Source organism: Zonotrichia albicollis, chromosome 10 (assembly GCF_047830755.1).
Source record: "Zonotrichia albicollis isolate bZonAlb1 chromosome 10, bZonAlb1.hap1, whole genome shotgun sequence".
Classification (NCBI taxonomy): Eukaryota; Metazoa; Chordata; class Aves; order Passeriformes; family Passerellidae; genus Zonotrichia; species Zonotrichia albicollis.
This window is the reverse complement of record NC_133828.1, coordinates 9,885,453-9,910,152: the sequence shown is the minus strand read 5'-3', so window position 1 is coordinate 9,910,152 and position 24,700 is coordinate 9,885,453. Positions and strand designations below refer to the sequence as shown.

General features: G+C 46.5%; 1 protein-coding gene, 1 long non-coding RNA gene and 4 other non-coding genes across 6 annotated transcripts; 2 read left to right on the top strand and 4 right to left on the bottom strand.

Moving 5' to 3' along the window:
* Window positions 1–45: 45 nt before the first annotated feature.
* MCM3AP (minichromosome maintenance complex component 3 associated protein) lies at window positions 46–21,683 on the top strand. The gene is made up of 28 exons (XM_014273419.3): window positions 46–901; window positions 987–1,210; window positions 1,846–1,924; window positions 3,189–3,336; window positions 4,307–4,503; window positions 5,474–5,613; window positions 5,987–6,184; window positions 6,400–6,668; window positions 6,840–7,002; window positions 7,560–7,720; window positions 8,184–8,428; window positions 9,206–9,396; window positions 10,026–10,126; window positions 10,935–11,066; window positions 11,677–11,790; window positions 11,939–12,091; window positions 12,508–12,705; window positions 13,024–13,092; window positions 13,807–13,941; window positions 14,347–14,500; window positions 15,666–15,924; window positions 16,249–16,346; window positions 17,135–17,525; window positions 17,645–17,902; window positions 18,378–18,507; window positions 19,115–19,309; window positions 19,943–20,093; window positions 20,212–21,683. The coding sequence occupies exons 1-28, from the start codon at window positions 61–63 to the stop codon at window positions 20,368–20,370; spliced, it is 5,553 nt and encodes a 1,850-aa protein (XP_014128894.3). The 5' UTR covers window positions 46–60; the 3' UTR covers window positions 20,371–21,683.
* Window positions 13,228–24,436, bottom strand: LOC141730430 (uncharacterized). The gene is made up of 2 exons (XR_012581918.1): window positions 24,159–24,436; window positions 13,228–18,591 (listed from the first exon to the last, which is right to left on the bottom strand). It is a non-coding gene; the product is annotated as an uncharacterized LOC141730430 (long non-coding RNA).
* Window positions 21,845–21,926, bottom strand: TRNAS-GCU (transfer RNA serine (anticodon GCU)). Its single transcript has one exon. It is a non-coding gene; the product is annotated as a tRNA-Ser (tRNA).
* TRNAM-CAU (transfer RNA methionine (anticodon CAU)) lies at window positions 22,146–22,218 on the bottom strand. Its single transcript has one exon. It is a non-coding gene; the product is annotated as a tRNA-Met (tRNA).
* On the top strand, window positions 22,353–22,434 carry TRNAS-GCU (transfer RNA serine (anticodon GCU)). The gene has a single exon. It is a non-coding gene; the product is annotated as a tRNA-Ser (tRNA).
* Window positions 23,842–23,913, bottom strand: TRNAP-AGG (transfer RNA proline (anticodon AGG)). The gene has a single exon. It is a non-coding gene; the product is annotated as a tRNA-Pro (tRNA).
* Window positions 24,437–24,700: the final 264 nt, after the last annotated feature.

Here is a 24,700-nt window from a genome sequence, read left to right as displayed (position 1 = left end):
CTAGCAGTCTGCTGCCGCCTAGTCCCGCCCACTTTTCCCCTGCACGCCGGTCTCCGCCCCATGGCTAGGCCCTCTCCCCACTGCGCATGCGGGGCGCATTTGGTTCGGCGGTCCGAGGCCGCCTCCGCAGCGATGTCGGCGCGGGGCCCGTTCCGCAGCCCGCCCTCCTTCCCGCCGCCGCTGCGCTTCGGGCAGCCCGCCGTGTTCGGCCAGGGCGGTGGCCCTGCCGGCCTCCCCTTTGCGCCCGCCGCCACCTTCGCGCCGCCCTACCCGCTGGGCCAGGCTCCGGCCCCGGCGGGGAACGCGGGATTCAGCTTCAGGCCGCCCACCAGCCTGGGCGGCTTCCCGACCTCCAGCGAAGCGTCAGGTGGCGGCGGCGGCGTCTTCGCCGCTCCTGAGTTCCGCTTCAAGGCGCCCGAGAGTGCCACCGCCTTCAAGCCTCTGTCAGGCGGCGAGGCGGAGAAGGGCCCGGCTGCCCCCGCCGCCTTTACTTTCTCGTCGTCCTTCGCCTTCTCGTCCGAGACGGGCCCCGAGGCGTCGGTGGCGCGGGAGCCTTTCTCTTTCTCACGTCCCGTTGCCGCTTTGGGGCGGCCGGAAGAGAGAGGTCTGAGGGTGCTGCCGGAGGATCCGGGGGAGCCGCTGTCCAAGGGGCTGAAGCGGAAGGAGGAGCGGGAGCGCTCGCCGCGGCGGGCGGCGGCGGGCGGGCGGGCAGCGGCGCCGCCGGAGAAGCGGGCCGTGATGCTGAGCCGGCCCCGCGGTGGGATCCTGTTCGGCCGCACGCTGGAGGATCTGCTGCGCAGCCAGGCCCGCGAGCAGCGGGAGCGTGGGGACGGCCCCGAGGCCGAGCGGGGACCCGCCGAGGAGCCACCGCCGGCCGAGGCTCGGGAGCCCGCCCGAGAAGGTAAGCGGGGGTCTGGTGGGGGGCAGCCCTGCCGCCCGGGTGTCTCCCCGCTTGCTGACTGCTGTCGTGTTCCTTTTTGTCGCAGATACGGCCCCCGCCGCCCCTGCTCGCCGGAGCCGCGGCAGCGAGAGCACGGAGGGGCTGGGGGGCCTGCCAACCGCCGAGCTGACGGCTGTCCAGTGCAAGAACATCCCTGACTACCTGAACGACAGGACTGTGCTGGAAAAACACTTCGGCCAGTTCGCAAAAGTTCGCCGGATCATGACCAGGCGCAATAAAAAAATGGCTGTTCTCCACTTTTTTGATCATGTGAGTATCAGAAGTGGCATAACTCTTGGAAGTTTTCAGCCTGGAGAGGCCTCCAGGGATACCTTAGAGCCCCTTCCAGTGTCTAAAGGGGGCTTACAATAAGGAGGGAAAGCAACTTTTTACAGGGACAGATTGGAAGAGGACAAGGGGAAACAGTGTAAACTAAAAGAGGAGTTAGATGCTAGGAAGAAATTATTTGAAGGTGATGAGGCCCTGGCACAGGTTGCCCAGAGGTGTGGCTGCCCCATCCTCGGAAATGTCTGAGATCAGGTTGGATGAGGCTTGGAGCAGCCTGGTCTAGTGGAAGGTGTCTTTGCTCAAGGCAGGGGGCAGGGAGATGTAGTTGAATGGTCCCTTCCAACCCAATCCAGTTTCTAATTCTATGAAGAAAGACTTATATCTGAGTGCTTGGGGTCGGGCCAGCAGTAGTGAAAACTACACTCTTGTTTGAAGAAAAGCAACACTTTCTTGTGGAGACCAATTCAGCTGATTGCATGTAGGTCTTAAGTGAAGTTAAAATGCAGCAACCAGAATTTTTTGGGGATTAGTAAATGTTTCTCTGGCAAAGGCTGCACTGTGTGTTTCTGTGTTGTGATGCCAATAGGTTTCCGTGCTCTTCTTTTGTTTCGTTTCAGGCCTCTGCAGTTCTGGCCAGAAAAAAAGCGAAAGAGTTGCACAAAGACATAGTAACATTTTGGCAAAAGAAGAAAACAAGTAAGTCTATGTTTCCAGACTACTGAATGATGTATAAATAGCGTGCCAACTGCTCTTTTTTTCTTTGATGTGCTGAGGATGATATACCTAAATTATCTCTTACTAGGCGATATCATGGTTGAATCCTTAATGCAATATACAGTAGCAATATGGTGATGTTCATCTTTGTGCTTCTGTCCAGAAGTAGGATATTCTTTAGGGGTATAAGAAAACCCAGTCTGAAATGCCTTGCTGCCTGCCTCAGATCATGGACTGGGATGTGAACTTCTAGCTTTCAGGAAAAGGTTCCAAGAACCAACCTAAGGAAAGTGTCCTGACAATCTCTGCAGTGTCTGCTGACATTGCTGTTCTGTGCATCAATAGTTAGACACCGTTTGAACCAAAAAAAGAGAACAACCTACAGAGTTTAGAAGTGGGAAACCTGAATTCCAGACCCTGCTTGGTATTAGGGCAAGAGGAGATTGTTCAGTCCCCAAAGGAATACTTACAATGTCAAGTGCTTCCCTTTCTTTTGCTCCATCAATGCAGTGTGTGTGCCTGAAGTGCGCCTAGCCCGTGGGTACACTTCAGCTGCCAGCACTCGGATGGTTCACCTCAGCTTTGACCAACCACAGCCTTGCCTTCCAGAAAACAAATAGCTGCTGAGTTGTCTCCTTGAAATTAACATCTTGAAGCAGCAGCTCTAGGGTTGCCTCTTTGCCCGTGTAATTTTATCATGGTGTTATGTCTGTGGCAGCATTCCAAAATAACTATTCTTGGAGGGTTCAAGAAATCCAGCTGGAAAAATACAGGTGGAAAAATGGTCTCTGGAAGAAGAAATTCTCCCTTCCTGCAAGTGTTAATTCATGACAACCTGAGTCTATGCTTGGATACATGAAATAAATACTTTCAGTAGGAGCACTTGGAATTGTGATTTACACAGGTGGAATGGATTTTGTATTCCTTTGGGAGTTATGGCTTGTGGATTATATTGCAAATCTCAGAGAACTGTGATTCACTTCAGGATTAGACTTCATTTATTGCTAATTACCATTATTGCTAAGTGATATTGTCTTGAAAAATACTGATTCTTTATAGAACAATGACCTTGACAGCAATTGGTGGAAACTTGGTATAGCTCCTAGTACAAATTGTTGTGGAAGTTTTGCATGCATGTACAAGACTGGGAGTCTTAGTTTTCATCACCACCTCCATGGGTTAAAGAAAAAGCTGTTGCCCAAACTACTTGGCAGGTACCTGGTTTCATATTTATGTGTGATTTCAGGTCCAGCAAAAAGGGAATTTTCATCCAAGGAGAAGAAAGCAGGTGAAGATGAAGGAAGACAAAGCAGTGAAGAGCAAAGCTATCAGCATTCCCCTCTTAGAAAACCTTTAATAAGATCTTCTGCTAGCAGTGTCATGCCTGGGAGAAGGTATGTCCTCTCCTCTGGGAATCCACCTGGCAGGATATGGGGAGCTTGGTGAAAAATAGCGATCACTGTGTGCCAAATATAGTCACGTTCTCTTCAGGGAGGCTGCTTCCCTTCTTTTCTGATTTGTCTGAATTAGAAGCACTCAGCTCTCACACTTTGTCAGAAGGATATTCCTAATGGCTTATTAGGGTCTTTTATTTTGGTGAAAGTTGAGGCATGAGGGAAGCGAACAAACAGTGCTGAGCCCAACTAGGACTGAGCAGCAATGACGCTGTTTGTGGTTGTGATACAATGAGCTTCTCAAGCAAGCAGTTTCCTTTGGAGGCAATTAGAGCTCTGTGGAATGAGGGTCTCATTTTTGGAGTAGTTTGGATCATTGTCTCACTTCAAGTGAACAGTCTTCCTGGTTCATGGCAGTCACAGAAGTGGCAAGATTGTCATCTTTATCACACCTCTAGTCTGACAAAAGAAATCTGATATGTGTAATCACATAACTATAAAATTAGTAATATGTTATGAAGGAATCAGTATTCCTTGATTTAAAAAGCATATTTGTACTTGGCTGTGTAAAATCTTTTAATAATCTCTGTTGCTGTAGAAAGAAAATTGGGTTTGTCTCCAGCAAGCCAGTTCCTAAGTTAAAATACAAACTGCTATGCCATAGTGTTGCAAAATGCTACAAAATCCATCCATTTCTGTCTCCTCTATGACGCTTTCAGTAAGTCCTTTTCTGTTAGGACTTTCTCCACAATGCCAGAACTCTTGGCAGCATTGTCAGGGCAGCGCTGAGGATTTAACCAGATTGGCTCCTGGGGCTGGTGTTAGCGCAGCATATCCATACCTTGTTCATGTTTCCCTGTGAACAAAATACTCTTCTGAAGAGATGCTGGCATCCTAAATAGCAGTGAACTGATTGAGACCAGGGCATGCGCTAACATATTATTATTAATAGAAAAGTCGTCTTCTTTAGTTCTCCAGCAAAGAAGCCTGGCCTTCGAAAGGCACTGCAGTTTGAAGCAGAGCTGTTTGATTCCAGTTCTGAAGGGCAGAGCTCAGAGGGCTTGGGAACTTCGCTGTCATCTCTCAGTAACCTGGTGGGATTGGTGGCTGAGACATCTGAAGAGAGATACAGGCTCTTGGACCAGAGGGACAAAATCATGCGACAAGGTAATTAACATAAGTTAATGAGTGTGTTATCTGCTTCTCTGCTGGAAAGAAGTGTTTGGGTTTTGTGGCAAAGCTGTTGGGATATTATGGAAATGGCTTAAAAGAGAGTTTAATGTGGAACAGTCTATAAAATACTCTCGTAGAGTATTATTTTCTGTTTTTTTTTTTTCTTGTAAAACACACAAATCTCTTCTATTTATTGCACATGCAATGTCTTGTGTAAAGGGAAGGGTGAATGTCCATCTTCTGTGAAGGAGGGCACATAGAGCTGCTTCTCTAGAGACTCTTTAAAGAAGGTTACCCAAAGCCTTAACTGCATTTTGCAGGACCACAGATAACAGAATTATTTGAGTTGGGAGGGGCCCTAAAGTTCATCCAGTCTCACCCCTTTGGCATAGGCAGGAACACCTTCCACTATCCTAGGTTGCTCCAAGCCCCATCCAGTCTGGCCTTGAACACTTCCAGGTGTGGGGCTATTACAGCTTCTCTGAGCAACTTGTGCCAGTACCTCTAGTATTTCTCCAAATTCAAACTATTACACAACTGAGAATTATTTCAAGAAATGTCCTTTTGTTTCACAATGGTGATTGTAACACCTTCCATGCTTTTCTTGCAGTTTCGAAACTGATCCTATTTCTAATTTAAGATCTTATTTTTAATATTTATGGACTTCTTGTCCACTTAATTCAGAATTTTGAATTTGCTGCTCTTTAGGACAACAAACAGTATGTGTCTTTTAAAAGCTTCGGTCTTTTCAGCAAAACTCACAATATGTGCGATACTTGGACAGGCGTCAGAGTGGGGAGAACCCCCATCCTTGTCCATTTGTGACTATACCAAAGTTTGGGTACAGTCTTGCATGCTCAGGGCTGTTTTGGCACGTCAAGGTAATAGCTTATTGTGAAGAAAAAAACCCAAGACCCAAGGGATGCTTAGTGTTTGTTCATTTTTTTCTGTGGTATTTTTTTAGCTCGAATAAAAAGGACTGATCTTGGCAAAGCAAAAACTGTTGTTGGTACTTGCCCAGATATGTGTCCTGAAAAGGAGCGTTACATGAGGGAGACAAGAAACCAGCTCAGCATCTTTGAATTGCTTCTAGGCACTGATAAGGTATGAGATTCCCAGGATATCAGTATGTCTCATGCTCATTGGAGCTGTCAGTATTGTTTAGCTGGTTACAGGGGTAATTCTGGTACAAAACTTCTGTAGGCTGTTTAATTAATGCCTTTGAATTCTGGAAAACAAGATTTGCTTTTTCACTCTGTCATGTCTTTTATTCAGTTATTTAGAACTATACTTCTAAAGCTGTAATTACATATTATATGTAATTGTCTATAGCTATATATTGTCTTAAAGGTTATGAGTTTGAGACTTCAGTAGTCAACTCCTTACTGAAGTTAAAGGCATAGGTGGGATGAAATCCTATTTACTGCTGGGAAGTTGTACATATTTAGGTTTTTATTTTTTTCCTCACCTCTTGCAGGTGGATCATGCAGCAGCAATCAAGGAATATAGCAGGTCTTCAGCAGATCAGGAGGAACCTTTGCCCCATGAACTGAGACCCTCTGAGGTACTGAGCATGACCATGGACTATTTAGTGACAAATATTATGGATCAAGGAGAAGGAAACTACCGAGAGTGGTATGATTTTGTCTGGAACAGAACTCGTGGAATAAGAAAGGTAAGCACTGTGGATGGAGGTGTTTGGTGGTAAAAAGCAAAAGATCCCATCATGCTGTAAAAAAAGGGTAACAATAAGCAATAGTTGCTGAAATGCTTTGAATTGCAGAGTGACTCAAAGCACAGTGAAATGGGTTTTCCAGTGATAGTGCCAGGTGACTGCACTGTTCAACTAGTTGAAAAATACATGTAATGTGTTCGTTTTCATTCTGTTAGGATATAACCCAGCAACACCTCTGCAACCCGCTGATGGTGTCTCTGATTGAGAAGTGCACTCGCTTTCACATCCACTGTGCTCACCACTTGTGTGAAGAGCCCATGTCCTCCTTTGATGCTAAAATTAACAATGAGAACATGACTAAATGCCTGCAGAGCTTGAAGGAGATGTATCAGGACTTAGCTAACAAGGGGATTTTCTGCAAGAGTGAAGCAGAGTTCCGAGGTTATAATGTCTTGCTAAATCTCAACAAGGGTGATATTCTCAGGTGAGAACAAGACATCATTTGTTTTCTCTCTTTACTTCTGGGAAGAATTGAGTTTAGAATTAAATCCAGACAAATTGTAATGCTCTTGATTTTAATTCTTTGCTGTTGCAAGTTGCTGTTGATTGTTCAGTAGTGAAGCAAAAGTTTTGTCCCTGTCTTTTGTCTCCACAGAGAAGTTCAACAATTCCATCCAAAGGTTAGAAACTCACCGGAAGTTAGATTTGCAGTTCAAGCTTTTGCTGCATTAAACAGCAACAATTTTGTGAGGTTTTTCAAGCTTGTGCAAGCAGCTTCCTATCTGAATGCCTGCCTCTTACACTGTTATTTCAACCAGGTGAGGAAAAAACAGATGGATGTTTTTTAAATTATTTAATGAGTAAGACAGGCTGGGATTTAAGGGGAAATCAATAAAAAATTTAGTAGATATTGAGCCATAAAGATAGTATTGTTACTACTTCTTTAGAAGTGTTAAAAAATTTATCAGGACCTTTCTGCTGTGATATGAAAGGCAAATACTGAAATGTTCTTTTTTTTTCTTGTAATTGTATACAAATAAATATTTCCCTGAAACACAATTGGGAAACAGAGAAGCAGGCCTGAGAGTCCTGCAAAGAAATATGAGTCTGCACTTTCAGAAGACTTTGCAAGGTTTTTTCTGCAGAAGAATCACAAAGGGTTATGCTCAAAACAAGTATCATGAAAGAGGAACAGAAACTAGAAAGCAAGTGTGTAGAATTTAAAAAGAAAGTTGTAATTCTAAATAATTGTTTGTGTGGATACTTGATGACAAAGTATTGGTGCATTTAAACATGATTATCACGTTTATTGTACACTTCATGGTTTATTTTGGGTTCTCTCCTAGTAGTTATGTGGCTTTTTCTTTTCCCCCAGATTCGTAAGGATGGTCTCAAATCCCTCAATATTGCCTACACTGTGAGCACCCAGAGAAGTACAGCTTTCCCCTTGGACCACCTCGTCCGCATGCTGCTGTTCAAAGACTGCGAGGAGGCAACTGATTTTATAAGTTATTATGGCCTGAGTGTATCAGATGGGTGAGTGTGAGGAAAGTGATGCCTGGTGGGGGGAGACTGATGTCAAGCAAAGGGCGTAATGTGGAGGAGCTGTTCCTGAAAGTTGGAAAGAATGGGCCAAGAACAGGGCATGGGTCTCCACAGGAGATAAGGACACAGTTCTGTTTCATGGGAAACTGGCATTATAGTGCTGCCTGTAGAGTAGTTTGGAGTTGAACAGTGCAAACCAACTGTTAGAGGATATTGGAGGACAGCAGTTCACAGATAAGCGTCTGCCATGAAAATCCATGCATTGTAAGGTGTGTTCATCCAAACTCGGAATTTTGAGAGACTGGGAAAGGAAAAAATCCCTTGAGGATGCCAGTTAGTCATCTATTCCTGTCAACATTCTGTTTCAAACCAATAAGTTTCAGAATTGAAAGCCTGTAGATTACTGGAGTTTTGTGGACATATGCCTGGTTGTCACTTTTTGGTTTTTCCCCAGTGGTTACGTGGAGCTGAATCGCTCAGCTTTCCTGGAGCCAGATGGATTACCCAAGCCACGGAAATCCCTGTTCGTCAGCCAGAAGCTCACTGTCTCTGTTGGCGAGGTTGTGAATGGGGGGCCCTTGCCCCCAGTGCCCCACCATGTGCCTGTGTCCAGCTTCAATGGGCAGAACAAATACACTGGTGAAAGCACCTCTGTGGATCAGGCCAGCAGTAGCCAAAAACCCAGTGTGGAAGCAACAGGTGAGAGCAAACCTGCATTTTAGGTGCTGCTCAGATTACACTGTCAAGGCAGAAGCTGTTTGTGGCTCAGAGATTGAAACTGCATGATAATTTAGATGTAGTGAAAGGACTAGATTTTAAATTGCAAGAGAATTACAGAATGGTTTGAGTTGGAAGGGACATTGAGGCTCATCAAGTTCCAACACCTGACATGGCATCAAGTTCCACCACCTTCAACTAGACCAGGTTGCTGAGGTGTATTTATGTATCAGTAAAAGCCAAGAACAACCTGATTAATAAAATGTATTTCCCAATTCAGAAAATTCTCTATTGAGCCAAATTTTGCCAACATAAGTGAAATAACAAATGTTTGACTACTTTGGAAAACCAACTTCCCTTTGCAGTTTGCATTTTTTTTATTTGCAGGTGTTTGTTGCCACTGTGTGTATAAACATGTCAGTTTTCAGGTTAGCTGAATGTGTGCTTTTCTGTTCCTTGCTGGAATACAGATAGTGTGTGTAGGTGCCAGGTGTGCCCGACTTAAAACAGTTGCTTTGTTGGAAATACATGTGCTTGGTAATGAGGGTAATGTGCAATTAAATGTTTAAATGTTTTGTATAAAATATTCATAAATGTAAATTAATTTCAATGATATAACTTTAAGGCAACAAATTGCTCTTATGGGTTTATTTTATGACCTACTGAGTTTTATCAGACAAGCCAGTTTTTTGAAGAAAAAATTTGCTTCTGTTTGTGACTGATGTGGTTTCCTTAATTCTTCTCCTTTTCCCTCCCAAGAAGGAAGAGTGGAAAGCAGAGGTGTGGATTTAGAGGCCACAGCAGTGAGAGTCCAGTCTCCATCTCATCTTCTGCCCTCGCTGTTGCCTCGTCAGCTGGTGCCAGTCTTACCCTCTGCACAGCCCATCTCCCAGCCTGCTGCACAGCCTGAGCCTCCCCCTTCAAAGCCTCAGCCTGGTTACTCAGATGAGGTAGGGAAATCTAAACCCATCAGGAATATTTGGGAAAGATCTGTGAAATATAACAAAAGGTAACCAAGTTCTTAGGGTATTTAATTTTTTTGTAACATGCATGTATGTCAAAAGAGACATGACAAAAGTTTCTTGCTGTGGGTATGTGACCATTAATTCTGGGTCTTGAATGTGTACCGCATCTATCTGTGCTGTTTTTCTCCCTCCCACACAAGTTTTTGTGTGCTGATGCTGAACTGGTCTCAGAGTCTCATTGCTTTGTACAGTACAGTTGTCATATTTTACCCAGATAATGGCAAATTTCATAATTTGCAATTAAATCAGCTAGAATGGAAGTCTAAGGTAAGAAAATAAGAGTCTCTCCTCAGTTATGGTTTCCTGAATTGATTTGCCCGTATTTAATACAAAAATCTGCTTTTGTTTCTGTGCTGTTGCTAACCTTTTAGATAGTCTAAATAGTCTGAAGTTTGCAGGCTGTTGTGTTTGGTTAAGTTGGCTCAGTTTGTAAGCAGAAATACAGGTGTTGCTGTGAATTACAGTCAGTTAAGGAAGGCTGGAGAACCTTACTCCCAGTTTACTCCTGAGAAGGACTGCACCTTGTTTCAACTGCTTCTTCTGCTGTGTTGCAGGACATTGCTGAAGTGGTGGATGGGCTTGTACATGATGTCCTCGAAGGAGAGTGCAGAGAAGTGGGCAGAGCAGGAGCAGCTTACGTGGCTGTTGCTATCTGGTAAAGAGCATTTCTTGCAGGTTCTCCTGGAGTCTGTCACCACAGTTGCCCCTTGCCATAGCAGCACCATGTGTGAAGATGGTAAAACTAAGCACTGCCAGGTCTGTGATGGAGACTATGTTACTGATGCAGGTGGAAGGGAAAGCAGACCTTTCTTCACATGTCTGCCACATCCCAGCTCTAGCCTTAAGCGAAGGCTGGCCCAAACCTCTGGAAGCTTTGCCTGGTTATGGAAGGGAAGGTGCCCAAAGGGGGACAAGAGGAGCAAGTCCAGATCTGGCTGCTTCTCTGCTTCGGATAAATTTTCTCTCCAGGGCAGTTGGTCGAGTCATAGATGTGGGATGTGACCCAAACAGTTGTTGTTCCAGCGCTGTTTGAATGGGATAGCTGACCCAGGCTGACTAAAGTCCATTCCCTGTGATGTCATGGTCAGCAATAAAACTGGGTTAGAGGAAGAAGTTGGAGATTTGTGGCTTCCAGGGTGGACATTGATTGGGTACTGTCTGGGTATTGCTCTTCCCATGGGAAGTGATGACTGGCTGCATTTACTTTGCTTGATGGGGGAGTGGGGGTTTTGCCTTTATGTATTACAGTGTGTATTTATTTCCATCCACAAGTTTTCCTTTTTTCTTCCTACTTCCCTGTCCCAATGTGGGGAGGGGATTGAGCCAGTATCAGTGTGTGTGTGCTTGGCTAATGGCTGGAGTCAGCCCACCACTGAGAGCAAGGTGTGGCTGAGAAAATATAGACCTGGGGCTTTGAATGAAACAAATCGGGCTTTGAGAAGTGATTTGCTGTTTCTGCACAGTGCTTCAGAGGCCACCATTGAGGAACTTCTGACTGAAGTGATGGGGAAGATCCTCAGAGAAGTGTCTGGAAACATACTCAGTGTGGAAAGGCAGCGTGTTCAGGAGGAACGGCGCAGAGTGGAGGAAGAGAGGTGAGGCACTGCTTTGGCTGTGGGGCACAGTGGGCTGGGTAGACCCCAGACAATATAAGGACAGCTGGTGTCAGCCTGAGTCCTTGTGCCTCTGCTCAAGGCCTTTGTCTTTCTGCCATGGTGGCAGAACAGTCTCACCTTGAACTTCCCTGGGATTGTACAGGCAGGGCTCCCCTCTGCATTCTCGGGTGATCTGCTGGTTAGCATTTTGGTTGCCTCAGAGCCATGGTGAAAATGGTGGGTGGGAAATTTAGGAACTTTAATTTATCCAGAGCTTCCAGAGGGGGACATGCATCCTCTGTATGCAGGAACTTTTCCTTCTGAGCGAGCTACTTGTTTGTAGCTTATTGAGATAAGAATAAATAGAATCCTAGAATAGTTTGCTTTGGAAAGGACCATAAAGATCATCTAGTTCCAAGCCTCAGCCATGGGCAGGGATGCCACTCAGTGGATCGGGTTGCTTAAGGTGTTTTTAAGGGAAACCTGGCTCCATGCAAAGCTGTTTATTTAGAAACCAGATAGTGGGAAATAATTTTAGACAAACTGCATGTAGTGCTTGTGTAACTAAACAGCAAGCTTGCCAACGTAAAGTTTTTCTTTGTCCTTGCAGGCAAAAGCAGGAAAGAGAAGAGTTAATAAAGCAGTTGAGCCAGTTGCTGGGTATGGAATTAATGGAAGAAGTTATAAAGGAGAGTGTTAAAGAAGCTTCAGTCAATGAGTTAAGGTATGTACAATGTGCTGCATGCAGTAGTTTGCTTTCCCAAGAGTTTCCTAAATGTCATGGACTTCCCTGTTTGCATCTCAGCCCACTGAATTGGCATCTGCTGGAGGTCTTCACCTTAGCAGTCTTGGTTTGTTTTATTTGGAACCAGATGTGCCTTAGAAAGAGACAGGCAAGCCCGAATTGCCCGTTGTTCAGAAGAAGTGTGTGGCCACTTCATGGAGCTCTTTCTGGAGGATGAGATTTTCCAGATTGCCAAGGAAACTCTTCAGGAGCTCCAGTGTTTCTGCAAATACTTACAACGGTGAGTTACCACCCTGGGACACGGCTACTTCACTTGGGAGCATTGGCATGGAGCAGTTAACAGAGATGGAACTACCACTGTCTGGTTGTGTTCTTTCTGAGACGTTTTTTCTGTCTTATCTCCTTGATAAGGGTAGACCTTACAGTCTTAGTACTAGCCTCTGCTAAATTACTGTATGTGGGGAGGGGATCACATCTTGTTGTAGTCAGGTAATGAACTTGGTAGGAGATTCCAGCTTCATTCTGTCTAGAAACTTGTAGTAGTTTATCCTTGTATTGTTTCTGCTGATCACTGGTTTTCCTGCCCATATGCTCAGTGTGTTGTGGTTGTTGTGGTGGTCATTTTACAAATATCTGGTGACAGAGGTCTGCAGAAGAGTTCATTAATATGACCTATTTATCTGTTCTTTTCCAAAGGTGGAGGGAAGCAGTGGTAGCTCGGACAAAGTTGAAACGTCAGATGAGGGCATTTCCAGCTGCTCCCTGTGGCTTGGATTCCAAACATCAACTGAAAGCGCTGTCCCCCAGTGCAGAGTGGCCTATAGCCATGGAGAATTTATGCAAGAGATTTGTAAACCTGGGGAATGGAGGAAAGCTAGGAATCTCTTGCACAAGGTAAGGGATACTTCCAGTGGCATCAGTAGGAAATCTGGTTGATTTTTGGAAGATAAGTTACCAAAAATTCTTTCATTGTGAATGTTATAGTGGGTTTGCAGAACTGTTTATTCTTAAATAACTTCCAAAATACTTTCTCCATAAATGTCATGACCAAGACTGAAAATCCAAATAAATTTTTCTGTTAACAGCAACATTCTGAGGCCTCTGTAATATTTCCCAGGCCTCAGTGTTCTTATATTTGTTTAAAGTATGTGTTTATACACATATTTATATACATACACATAAAATATACCACTAAGAATATTTCATTTCCAGATTGAACTTGCTGAGAAACAAGACAGTGCATGAAATGAAAGTTCAGCACTTCTACCAGCAGTTGGTAAGGTAAGCTGGGATTTGGCTTTAGAAGCATGCTCTAGCAGATGTGCGAGAGATACCAGAAGTGGCCAGAAGGTATGGCTAACCATGTCCGAATGTCTGCTTGCAGCCTTGCTTCTGAGGGTGTTTTGAAATAAGGAGAACAGGAAGGTCATAGAATCATAGGATGGTTTGGATTGGAAAGCACCTTAAAGATCATTTTGTCCATTCCATCCTCCTGCCATGGGCAGGGACTCCTTCCATTCAATTAATGAAGATGTTGGGTCAGATGATCCTCCTGGGTGTAATTTTAAGGATCTGATGGGTATTATGGGGTGTGACTTTGTACCTGGATGGGATGAGGCCTGGGATGGGCTATGGGGGTAGAGGAGTAAATGAGCTATCAGTGACCTGGATTGTGGTCGGAAAATATTGATTGAGATATTTGAACTGCAGCAGAAGGTCTGGCTTCCCATGGCTCCTCATGCCCTCCAGTGGCCTGGGTGTGTGTTGGATCAGTGTGGAAGTGAAGCAGTATGCATGTGCTCCTGAAATCCCCAGAGTAAGGCTCATGTGTCAGGTTTAGCAGCTGCAGTTCTTGAAGGATGAGGAACACATCCAAAGAATTAACTAGTCAATACACTATAGTATTGTAACTTGTTCAGTGCAAGACAGACATTCTTCAGCTGTGAAATAGCCCTGGGGTGGATGTTTTCACCTGTTCTTTTGTCTCTCTCTAAGTGATTTAGCTTGGACTCCCCTGGATCTTGTCTCGTTAATCGCGGAACATATTCCAGTTCAACAAGAACAAGTTTTTTGGAAGGCACTCTTGGTTTTGCCCAGTGATGATGAGTATTCCAAGGATGATCCCAATAGGTATGTTGAAGAGTTGGTTGCTGGGTCCCTTTCTCAAATAGGGCAGATTTCTTTTACTTAGGTAGAAGAAGATTAGTAGTACACAGTCGTTGATGTAATTTTGCCTGTACCATTTCAGATTTCCAGCTTTTTATTTTCCCTCCAGAGTACTCTAAACAATGTAGCTGTAATTTATTACAATTATCTGAATTCTTTAACATTGTTTAATTCCTTTTGCTCATACTGAAAACAAAACCGTGATAGATAATTTCATTAAAATTTATAGCTATTTATTATGTCTATTTATCATAACCTAAATTTATAGGGTTATGATAGATTGTGGTATCGTAGAGGTGCTAATACTAAAACTCTAAAATGACAGTTTCTGCAACAAAACCTCTCAGAGCCCTATTTTTTGTTTGCTAGGATACTGATGGATTGGCTGAAAGCCAAGTTTGTGGGACACAGAAACTGTGAGAAAAATGCTTCACATGCCGAAGGCAAAATTCAAACACTGACGTTATTTAGTTCTCCTGGCATGCAGGGGACCAGAAGCATTAAAGTCAGTGTGTGTATAAAGGTAGGTGAGAACAATTTCACGATATCTAAGAGGCCATAAAAGCAGGGTGAGCTCTTTTCTAGTGGATATTGTCCTGTCAGATGGAGAGAGATGATACTGGGAGGGTGTCTTGGTTTGAAAATGCAGGTGTCTGCTAAGGAAGGCAGGAGCCTTCCTTGAAACAGAAAATGCAAACCCCCTCTCTCCAAATTAATAAAATTTTCAAATTAAGAGGCTCTCAGGCAAAAATATGGGAGTAGGAATAACAGTTGCTTATTAGGAAAAAATAAAAGAAAATAAAAGAAACTATAAAAATAAAAATGCAGTAATACAAAACAGCACTGACAGAGTGAGAATATGGCCTGACTCCCTGTGTGTCAGGTTGCTGGTAGCAGTCCCATTAAAGGGTGGCTGCAGTCCTCCTGCAGACACAGGTGTGGTTCTGCTGAAGCAGGGATCCTGTAGAAGGGTGGAGTTTTCCTCTGAAGGTTCAGTAGTGGTGTAGATGGGCCTAGTCTTCCTCTGGGAATCCAGTGGAGAAGAAAGCTGTTCTCTGGGAATCCAGTGGGAAAGCCTGACTGTTGTGTTCCAAATCTCAGATTATATCTGGCAAGGAATGTTTGACTCCTCCCCCTGGGCAGAGCACCTCACAAGGGGATGATGTAGTTTTATCAGCCATGCAGTGACACTCAATGGCCCATGAACAGAATACATTTCCCAGAGGGAGGACTGGTTTGTGGAAGAGATGACGAAAACTGCTCTGCCTAGTTTTAACAGGTGGCCCAATTAACAGAAGATAACACCCCACGGCTAACAGATGGCATAGAATAAACACACCCAGCTGCATCTTGCATTTCTAGCCTAAGACAGAGGGATAGGGTTATAGAAAAGGTATGAAAAAGATGGTGTTTCTTCTTTGTTTTCAATCAGCTGAGAAATACCTGTAGTAGTAGAACCTGAATCATCAATTCCTGGTCCCAAAGCAGGTGCTGAAGGGCACTTCTGTGCTCAGCTCACCTATCACATGCATCCATGTTGGCCTGACAACAGCTTGTTGTCTTAGGTTGTGTAGAGCTCCAGGAAAAGGATGTCAAAGCTGAGTGGCAGTGACAGTAAACTGCAGATTTTACTGTGGAAATAGCTTTGTTTAGCTACATTTTTGTTGTCATCTTTGTTGCCTATCTAGGTGGCACATGGTGCACTCTCTGACTCAGAACTTGATTTGGCTGAGACACAAAAGGACTTGCTTGGGACCAGTGGCCTCGTTCTTCTCCTGCCCCCCCGAGTTAGCAGTGAAGATGTTGCAGAAGATGATGTTTACTGGCTTTCAGCTTTGCTGCAGCTGAAGCAGCTGCTTCAGGCAAAACCTTTCCACCCCATAGTTCCCTTGGTGGTTCTAGTCCCCAGTCAAAAAGAGGAGGCTGCAGAGAAAGAAGTAGAAGATGGTATGTAATTATTTTTGTGTCTTGAAACAATGAATGTTTAGGGCTGCCCAAAGCAGAAGTCTTGTGACTAGCGCAGCCTCTTAGTTACAGTTGAAGCAAGAGGCTGTGAAATACAGCACATCCCAGAGCTTTCCTAAAAGTCTTGAGGCCTTAAGAGCTCACCAGTTTTGGCTTCCAGTTTTCTTTCACACACAGTATTTGATCCAGAGAGTCTGTGGGCAGAGATGGAGGGGAGCAGCAATGCAGTGAATGTAATGCAGAGCATATGGCCTAAGGACATGTGTTCTTACTCTGTGTAGATGATGAGTTTTCTTATTTTTTAAGGATTGATGCTCCAGGACTTGATTTCAGCCCATCTTATTTCAGACTACACTGTTGTAGAGCTCCCAGGCTCTGTCAATGACTTAGAAGGCACCAGAAGGGTAAGAACAGTAAGATGCAGGAATTATTTTCCTTTATTTATGACTGTTCTATTTGCACTGACCAGAGATCAGTGGCATTTCTTAAAAGGAAAAAAAATAAAATACTGAAAAGTGCCCTGAGACCAAAATTCATTGATTACCTAAACCCACTCTTGTCTGCCCTGCCTGTGTTGCTGTCCAACAGAGGAGTGCTGATAAATTGGTGTATAAACCATTTTATCCTTAAGCTCTTAGTCCTAAAATGCTGAAGACCCTTTGTAGCTGTTCTGGCTGCTGTGAGATCATCCAGAGTTATCCCATCTTGGTGGATGGGACTGAGATGCCTCTACCTCTCATGTTCTGTACAGGAATACAGTCATACAGATCTCTCCCTGACAAGCCTGGAGGGATGCTCCCCCATAAACCCTCACAACTTAGGTCTGCACTTCAAGGACTGCCATGGTCTGACATGATATAGTCACCCTGGGCTAATTCCTGTGATTCTGTCCAATTTTTCCTGGATAAGTTTTCAACAACCCCAGCATCTGGCAGCAGGGAATTCCACTGCATACCTCTACCTCATGTGAACAGCCTCTTCTTTGTCTGTTCCTGAGCTTGCTGTGTGGAAATTCAGTTTGTGGCCACCTAGCTGGAGAATTATTGTTGTAAATATAAGTATGATGATGCCTGATTTATTTGCCTTTTGCTGCATATTCTCTTGGAGAATGTTATTCAAACTTAGGGTTGAATCCTTTATGTCCCATTCACTGCAGAGCAGTTTCCAACTCTGCCTCTTTTGTGTGTTGTAGGTCTCTGCGGCTGTGGGCTGGCTGGTGTCCCAGTGTCCTGCCTCCCTTGAGCTCTGCAGCCAGACCCTTCAGGAGTACATTGAGGATGGGATTGATGGAGAATTTGGCAAGCGTTTCTACCACGACTGGAAGGAAAGGCGTTTAGCTGGGCTGCCATCTCAGGAGCCTGGGGCCATCATAGAGCTCTACAACAGTGTGCTGCAGTTCCTGTCAGATGTGGCATCCTCAGAGCACTTTTATGACTTGTCTTGGCCTGTCACAGAGTTTTCAGAAGCAGGGGGTAACAAGGTGTTGCCTCACGTGCAGTGGAACATGCCAGATCACCTGGCTTGGCTGAAGAAGGCTGTGCTGTCCTTCCAGATCCCATACTTAGATCTGCCTCCTTTAGGCGGTAAGTACTTCACACTCCAATATCTTCTTGGCAGCATGTTGTTCTCCAAGATGTGCCTGTGCAGTGTTGGTTCTGTTACAAACTCTTGAAATTTACTTCGGGTTTTTTTTGTTCCACAGCTCCTTGGCATCCTGTTTGCCACATGATTTTTCAGTATGTCTCTCAGATTGCAAGTTCTTCCCACACTCAACCACTGATCCAGTCTCAGGTGGAGAATATGCTGAGCAAAACTTACCAAAACTGGAAAACCAGAGCAACTGGGAACTCTGGTGAAGATGGACCTTCTGTTGATGAGATCCCTTGGGATTGTATCTTGGCAGTCTGTATTGACCATAAACTCAGAGACTGGAAACCTCCCAAACTGCCTGTTGCTCCAGGTATTGTATCCTGCTGTGGCATGCGTGATGCTTCTTTTGTGATGGTATTTAATACATTGCCAGTGGTGCCTTTCCATATAGGAGCAAGTGATGTGTAGCAGGGAGGCAGCTGTGGTCCTGCTGTATTCTGCATGTGTCTTCCCTTTGGAGCATGTATTTAGTATTGGTTATGGCTTAACTCGATCCTCTGACTACAAATGTGGCTCTGGTTAGAGTCTTTCAGCCCTGCCCTCCCAATGGGAGAGGGTTTGAATCAAGCAAAGGCCTAAGAGTTACCCTTCAGAAGCTGTGTCAGCAGGGAGGGCACGCTGCCACAGTTAATTATCACTTCTGTTGATTGTCCCAGACTCTGTTTGAAATCTGTTTGAAAGTGAACAATTGCTCTTGCCCCAAATTGCCTTTTTAATAATGATCTGTTCTTCTGAAGGAGAAAACCTGTGCAAATGATAAACGTTGGGTTTGGGTTTATTCACAGAAGCTGTAAGCAAAGATGGTCAGATTCGCGTGTACTTCTTCAAGGAGCACTTAAAGAACTATACTGTGCCTTTCTCGTGGGACCAAGCCAGGCTGCGGACACAGGAGGAGATCCGGCAAGGCCATGAGAGGTGGGGTGCTGAAAAGTAGCATTTGACATCCTCCTTGTGTATATCTGCTTGTGTACATCTCCCTGAAATGATGTGAAGGCTGTGCTGAAACAGAGTAGGAAACATTTTATTTGTACAGAGTTACACAGCTCTCAGAGAAGTGGATTGCTTGGGGAGTGCTGAAAGTGTAGAAATTAACTTCTGCCAAAAAAATACCCTGCTGCTGAGGCTTTGGAGTTGTGCAAAGCATGGTGGGAAAACAATGTGAGTCTGAGAAAATGATAGGTTGAGGGGGAAGGATGCCCTAAAGTGTTTGAGATGTCAAGTCTAGCTCACTTCCCTAGCCATGTTCAGATGGAAGCCACTCTCTTCCCTCTTGGCAGCTTAGCTGCAGCTCTGCTGTGTAATGAGTGATGTTTGGGGTGAATCCTATGCTCCTGTCAGATTAGTTCCTCTCTAATCCCATGCACAGGTGGTGCTGTGTTGGACCCTGGCACAAGGGCATTATTTCTCAAAATGATCACTTCTCACTCCCTGCTATTTCCAAGTTTCAAGATAAGAAGGAAAAATCAACACACTCATATCAATTAATGTGGTTTTGTTTGTTGTTTTTTCTTCCCCTCTTCAGATCAAAGATAAAATCTCCCAAGTCTTCTAAGAAACCGCACAGTATCTCCATGGTGCCAGGTCAGTATGGCTCTGGCATGAGCATGCTGCCAGTTCAGGAAGTGAGCATTCCAAGCACAGATGAATTCAGAGACACATCCTTGGCCCAGGAGCGTTTGTTAGCACAGTTGCAACTGGAAAAAGTAGAAAACAAGAGGTAAGTTCCCAGAGCAGCATCTTTTCCTTGCAGCTTCAGCCCAGGGTTGTAAACAATTTGTACCTTGGATGGAATAGGAAGTTAAACTGTACTAGAAAAGAGCCTTGACTGTCTTGAGTTCCATCTGATTTCATCAAGGACATCAGGGCAGTTCCCTACTATTTCCTTTGTGCAACAGGGGAACAGTCCAGGATGGTAAAAATTCTTGGAATTCTCAGGAAGGGTTGGAAACTCTATGGTCAGTCACACCACCAGAACTGAAGCAGTACAGTGTGTACAGTGGCCTGTGTGTCCCCCAGTGTCACAAATGTCTATACAGTCCTCTCTGGGGTGTCAGTTTGTAGCATTGCCGATCACAAAGATGAAGAACTAAAGCTTTTGAGATTGGTCCAAGAGGTTTTTGTCTCTTCTGCCTTCCCATAAGTTGAGTCTCTTCAGTCTGTGTGACTCCTCTCTGTACCACAGTCCTCTGTGATGGATTTTTATAGCTGCAGTGGGGCACATGAGACTGTTTTGAATATGGCTATGGAGGTCAGATACTTCTGAATCCAAAAAACCTCTTAGTGTAATGCACTGGTTACAGGGCCAAAGCCAGGCTGCCATCTGACTGGTGCTCTTGCCCTTCCCATCCAGGTTTGAAGAGCAGCTGCACCAATATCTAGCGGAGGATATGGAGCCCCTTGGGGATCTCCTGGGTCTTCCTCTCTATCTCCCTCAGTCTCTGCTCTCCAGCCCAGCAGCCACCTGCCCCTTGGTGAAGAGTCCCATGTCAGCTGCTCAAGAGGTAAGAGAAGGCAGTTCTGAGCTAAACTAAAGCTCTGAGGAGTGCAGTAACTGCAAAACCTGTAGTGGGAATTACCTTGGGAGAAAGTCTCAGTCTTATCTCATTTCCTTCTGCCCAGGCTGGGAGCCAGGAGGGACACAAGGTTCCGGAGCTGGAGCAAAGCTCTGCGCTGTCGGATAGACTCAAACACCTGCAGCAGCTCCTCAGAGCCACCAAGGAGGCCGAGGCTGCCTCTGAGCTCCACCTCTCTGCTCTGGTGGACATGGTGGACATTTGAGCCAAGCTGAGACATGGAGACTCAGGAAAGAAGTCCAGGTGATTGAACAGATGAACTCCTGGGCATGTTCCGGAACAAGCAGGTGTTCTCCTGGGATGAGAACATGGAGCAGCTATGGGGCCTGGGCCCTTCTCACATGCAGGGCACAGGGTGAGCATGTCATGGATGGTCTGGGACTCTCTCCTTTTCTGCTCCACAGGCACAGAGACAAGTCAAATGCTTTTTCTTAGAATGCCTTAAACGACAGTGGTGGTTTTTCTTTCTCCCAGCTCTCATTGTGGGTAAACACAGCTTCATCAGGTTCAGCTGTAGGGTAGCACGGGCCCCTGGGAACATTGAAGCAATTGCTGTCCATAACCACAGTCCCTGAAATGTTATGTCAGTCTGTGCTTCCTTCATGCAGGAACTGCCTTGGCAGCAGCACTGTGGTTCGGAATTCCTATTCTCTTTCCAGGAATGTCAAAACAGTCATTCTCAAGTTGGAGCAGCACTTGGCCATGATTTTTGTAGTTCTTGTTGCTCAGTGCAAATTCAGAAGGATTTTTGTTGTTCTGGGCCCAAGTTCTATTTTATTCAAGGTTTTCAGCATTAAAATACCTGAGGTGCTTATTCCACAGATTCTCTGTCATGCTGGAAAACAGGATGCTTCTTTCAGTCTTCAGTAAACAGCTATGGAAAAACAATTTTCCTCTTTTTTTTTTTTTTGGAAGAGCAAATAGTCTGCAGTCTCCAGCATTTAAAAACCTTAGGAAATTGAAGGCTCTTGGTTTTGGTTTAATTCCCAGTAAATAATTTGAAGATGTACTTCATATCTGCAGTACTCCAGTACAGTTAATCTTTTTCTTTTTCTTACAAAATCAGCCAGTTTTTCTCAAACAGAGCCTTCTGCCAGGTTGAATATAAATTACTGCACTAAACTGATTATCTTGCCTGCCCAACCCAAGTTGAAATCCTCAGTAGTCTGAAACTGTCTTTGCCTTCCAAAAAAGTAATATTACAGGGGTTTTTTTAATAGCATTTCATTTGTAGTATTTATCTTAAACCTAAAATAGCAATAGTAGCTTAATGCTAAGTTGAAATAAATTTAAATTGGAAAGGGTGTGCTTTAAGGCTGTTCCTGCTCTGTGTGCTTTTGTTGGGCTTATTTTGTTGTTTAACTGGTTCCGTGTGAAGGGAAGCGTGTGCCCTGCTTGTGATGTTCTCAGTTTACATGAAATTCAGCTGTCTAAACCCCACGGAGCTTTGGGAGCGTGGCTGATACTATTTGCTGTAAATTGTGTTTTGTACCTAATAAAATTCTCAGTGGCTTGAAAGGTGGCCTCATTCCTCTGTAAAAGCTCATGGTGAGGGATGCTTTCAAGGGGGAAGGGAGTGGGGAGGGTGGCTGCTGTCTGTTACCAGGGGGCTGGTCTTGTTCCAGCCACTCTTCTATCGTTTATCTGTTGATGGCGAACCCGGGGCACCAGTAAAATCTCGACGAGGGTGGGATTCGAACCCACGCGTGCAGAGCACAATGGATTAGCAGTCCATCGCCTTAACCACTCGGCCACCTCGTCCCACTTTGTGGGTTTCACCCCTCCACCCGCCCCCCACTCGTGGGAACCACTCCTCCCATGCCTTTGGCTTCCCCGTGCCCTTGAGGCCCCGGCCCCGTGGGAGCCGCCCGCCGCGGGGGCCGTACGAAGGCGTCGGCAATGTCTGGGCCGGACACACTGCGGAGCCACCTCGGGTTGTCACGGGGAAACAAAAAAAGACCCCAGCAAACCGCAAAACACTGCCCTCTCTGAGGCTCGAACTCAGGACCTTCAGATTATGAGACTGACGCGCTGCCTACTGCGCTAAGAGGGCGCCAGCACGACCGGGTGCTGTCGGGCCTCCGGCAAGTGAGCAGGCGACGAGACCAGGCCGGGCCCCGGGGCAGGGCGGGAAGGGGCTGCGGCGATAGGATGAGGCCGGCAGGGGGCGACAAGTTTCCGTAGGGCGACGAGGTGGCCGAGTGGTTAAGGCGATGGACTGCTAATCCATTGTGCTCTGCACGCGTGGGTTCGAATCCCATCCTCGTCGAGATTTTGCTGCCGCGCTGGGGGAACTGGGGACCTTCGGGGTGGGCTCGGATTCTTGCGGCACATGGGGCCTCGGCGGGGGCGGGAGGGGAAATGGTACCAGCTTGTGCCTGGGCTACACTGGCATCTGCATCCTCTCCAGGATCAAAAGTCCCCCGTGCCCTGGAGATTTTGGGAAGGGGATGGCAGAAGACATTGACGTAATGTCTAAAGGGCCAGCCAACGTCCTCATGTAGAGGGGCGGATAGTCTCCTATCCAAGACGCATGGAGAAGAAAGCACTTAGAAATCGTTACAAGAGCGATTACTGCCGAAAGTGGCTGTTGAGCAGTCCGGCTATAACCTTCTGAAACGTAGAGTGTAATAGGGAAGTAAACTGGGACAAAGGAAGTGTGAAACCGTGGATGGATACCCTGAATACTGCGGGGAGAGCAGGCACAGAAGGTATAGGAGGGTTTTTCCCATCACAGTTGTTGTTAATTATGCCCGTTCATTGTAACTTGGGCAAAAAGCAGCAAAGAGGGCAAAAGACAAAGTGCAAATCTGATTCTGCACGTCGTGGGAGCCCAGAGGGGCAGAGGAAGGTGCCCTGGCCCCACACCACCCCCAGCCCCCAGATGCTGGGTGTGGCTGTAGATGATTTACCTGGAGAGGCATCCAAACAGCTCCCTTCTCCCCGCCCAGCGGGGATTAGCCCTCTCCTATGGCTCATCCTGGCCATTGGACATGTCTGGGCACCCTGGGAAGGTACCTGAGGTGCTGCCAGGTCCCTCCAGCCAAATGTAGGAACCTGGAGGGTGGGCTGTGGGCTAGGGAGCCATGCCGAGGGAGACAGATCCTCCTTGCTGTTTGTGGGGCTTGCGGGCACCCCAGGGCAGGGGCAGGTCCTGGGTGGGAGGGACACCTTGGTGAATTTTTACGTCCATTGGGGGACCCTGAAATAAGCTTTCAGTAAAAACGTGCACTCAAACTGCTCTGAGTCAGTGTCATCATTGTGAGGGGCAAACGGGCAGTGGAGAAGCCCCAGCAGTGTCCCCAACTTGTGCCAGAGAGGAAAACCAGACTCCCAGGCGCCATTGGAAGTCGAATCCAGGATCTCCTGTTTACATGACAAATATGTTAACCAGCTGAGCTAGAGACCCCACCTGCCCCACTGCCGGAGTGCCCCATGGCCACAGACACAGCCCTTCCCATGCCATCCCCATCCCGCTGCCAAGTCAAAAATAGGGTCACTCTGCAAGACCAATGTGTCGGGACTCCAGAGACAGAGCACAGCCTCATGTGACGCTCTGTATGCCACGCTAAGTTCAAAGCCCTACACATGTCCCTGAGGGATAAAGGGCGATGGCCGGGTCCCGTCGGGCTCGGCACCGGCTAGGCGGGAGCAGGGCGATGATGCCCAAAATGAAGGGCTCGTCCGGGATTTGAACCCGGGACCTCTCGCACCCTAAGCGAGAATCATACCCCTAGACCAACGAGCCGCGGCGCGCTCTGTCTCCCGCAAGGCCCAGCTGCCCCTCCCCCCCTCCGCACGGGGACCCCCCGTCCCCCCCTTCTCCCCGCCTCCCGCACGGCTCCGACGCCGCAGCCCCGACACAGCGCTGCGCCCGCCCCGTCAAGCGCCAAGCACCCCCAAGCAGCCCGCACACCGCGCCCCGAACCGCGCCCATAAACCTCCGCACCCCGAACCGCGCCCCGCCACAGCGCCCCGCCGCCCTCGCTGCACCTCCCTCGCCGCCGGCGCTGCGATGGCCGAGGCTTGAACGCGTTGCACTCGAAATCCAGCAGGGGCTCCCTGCGCAGGTTCCAATCCTGCTCACTGAGGTCGGTTTTACCCAAAGCCCTGACACCTCTCTCTATTGGGAGTCCCGGCAGGAGTTGATAGCGGGAGCGTCATGAACAGCCACACGGCCCTAAGCCCTACCTTCTCTTCTCCCTCAGGCGGTATTCACGATTTGGATACTGGAGGTGGAGCATCCTGAAGATTCTGAGTGTATTACTCCTCAAAACCCTCTCCCACATCCTTGGAAGGACAGTGTACCCCCCTTCATTGCTCTGGGTATGTGTTTTAGAGTGAAAGTGGTCCTGAATTCAACTGTTGCATGAATCTGCCTACACTATTCTCCTCCTTCTGAGCTGGTCCCCTCAGCATCGATTTTCACCCCAAGAGACGTCCTGAGCCCTGTGGGGAAGTTAAAAAATGCCTTCTATGCTCTGCAGCCTCCAGGCACGGTAGGGAAACAGCCACAAGATTTTTATACAACCTTG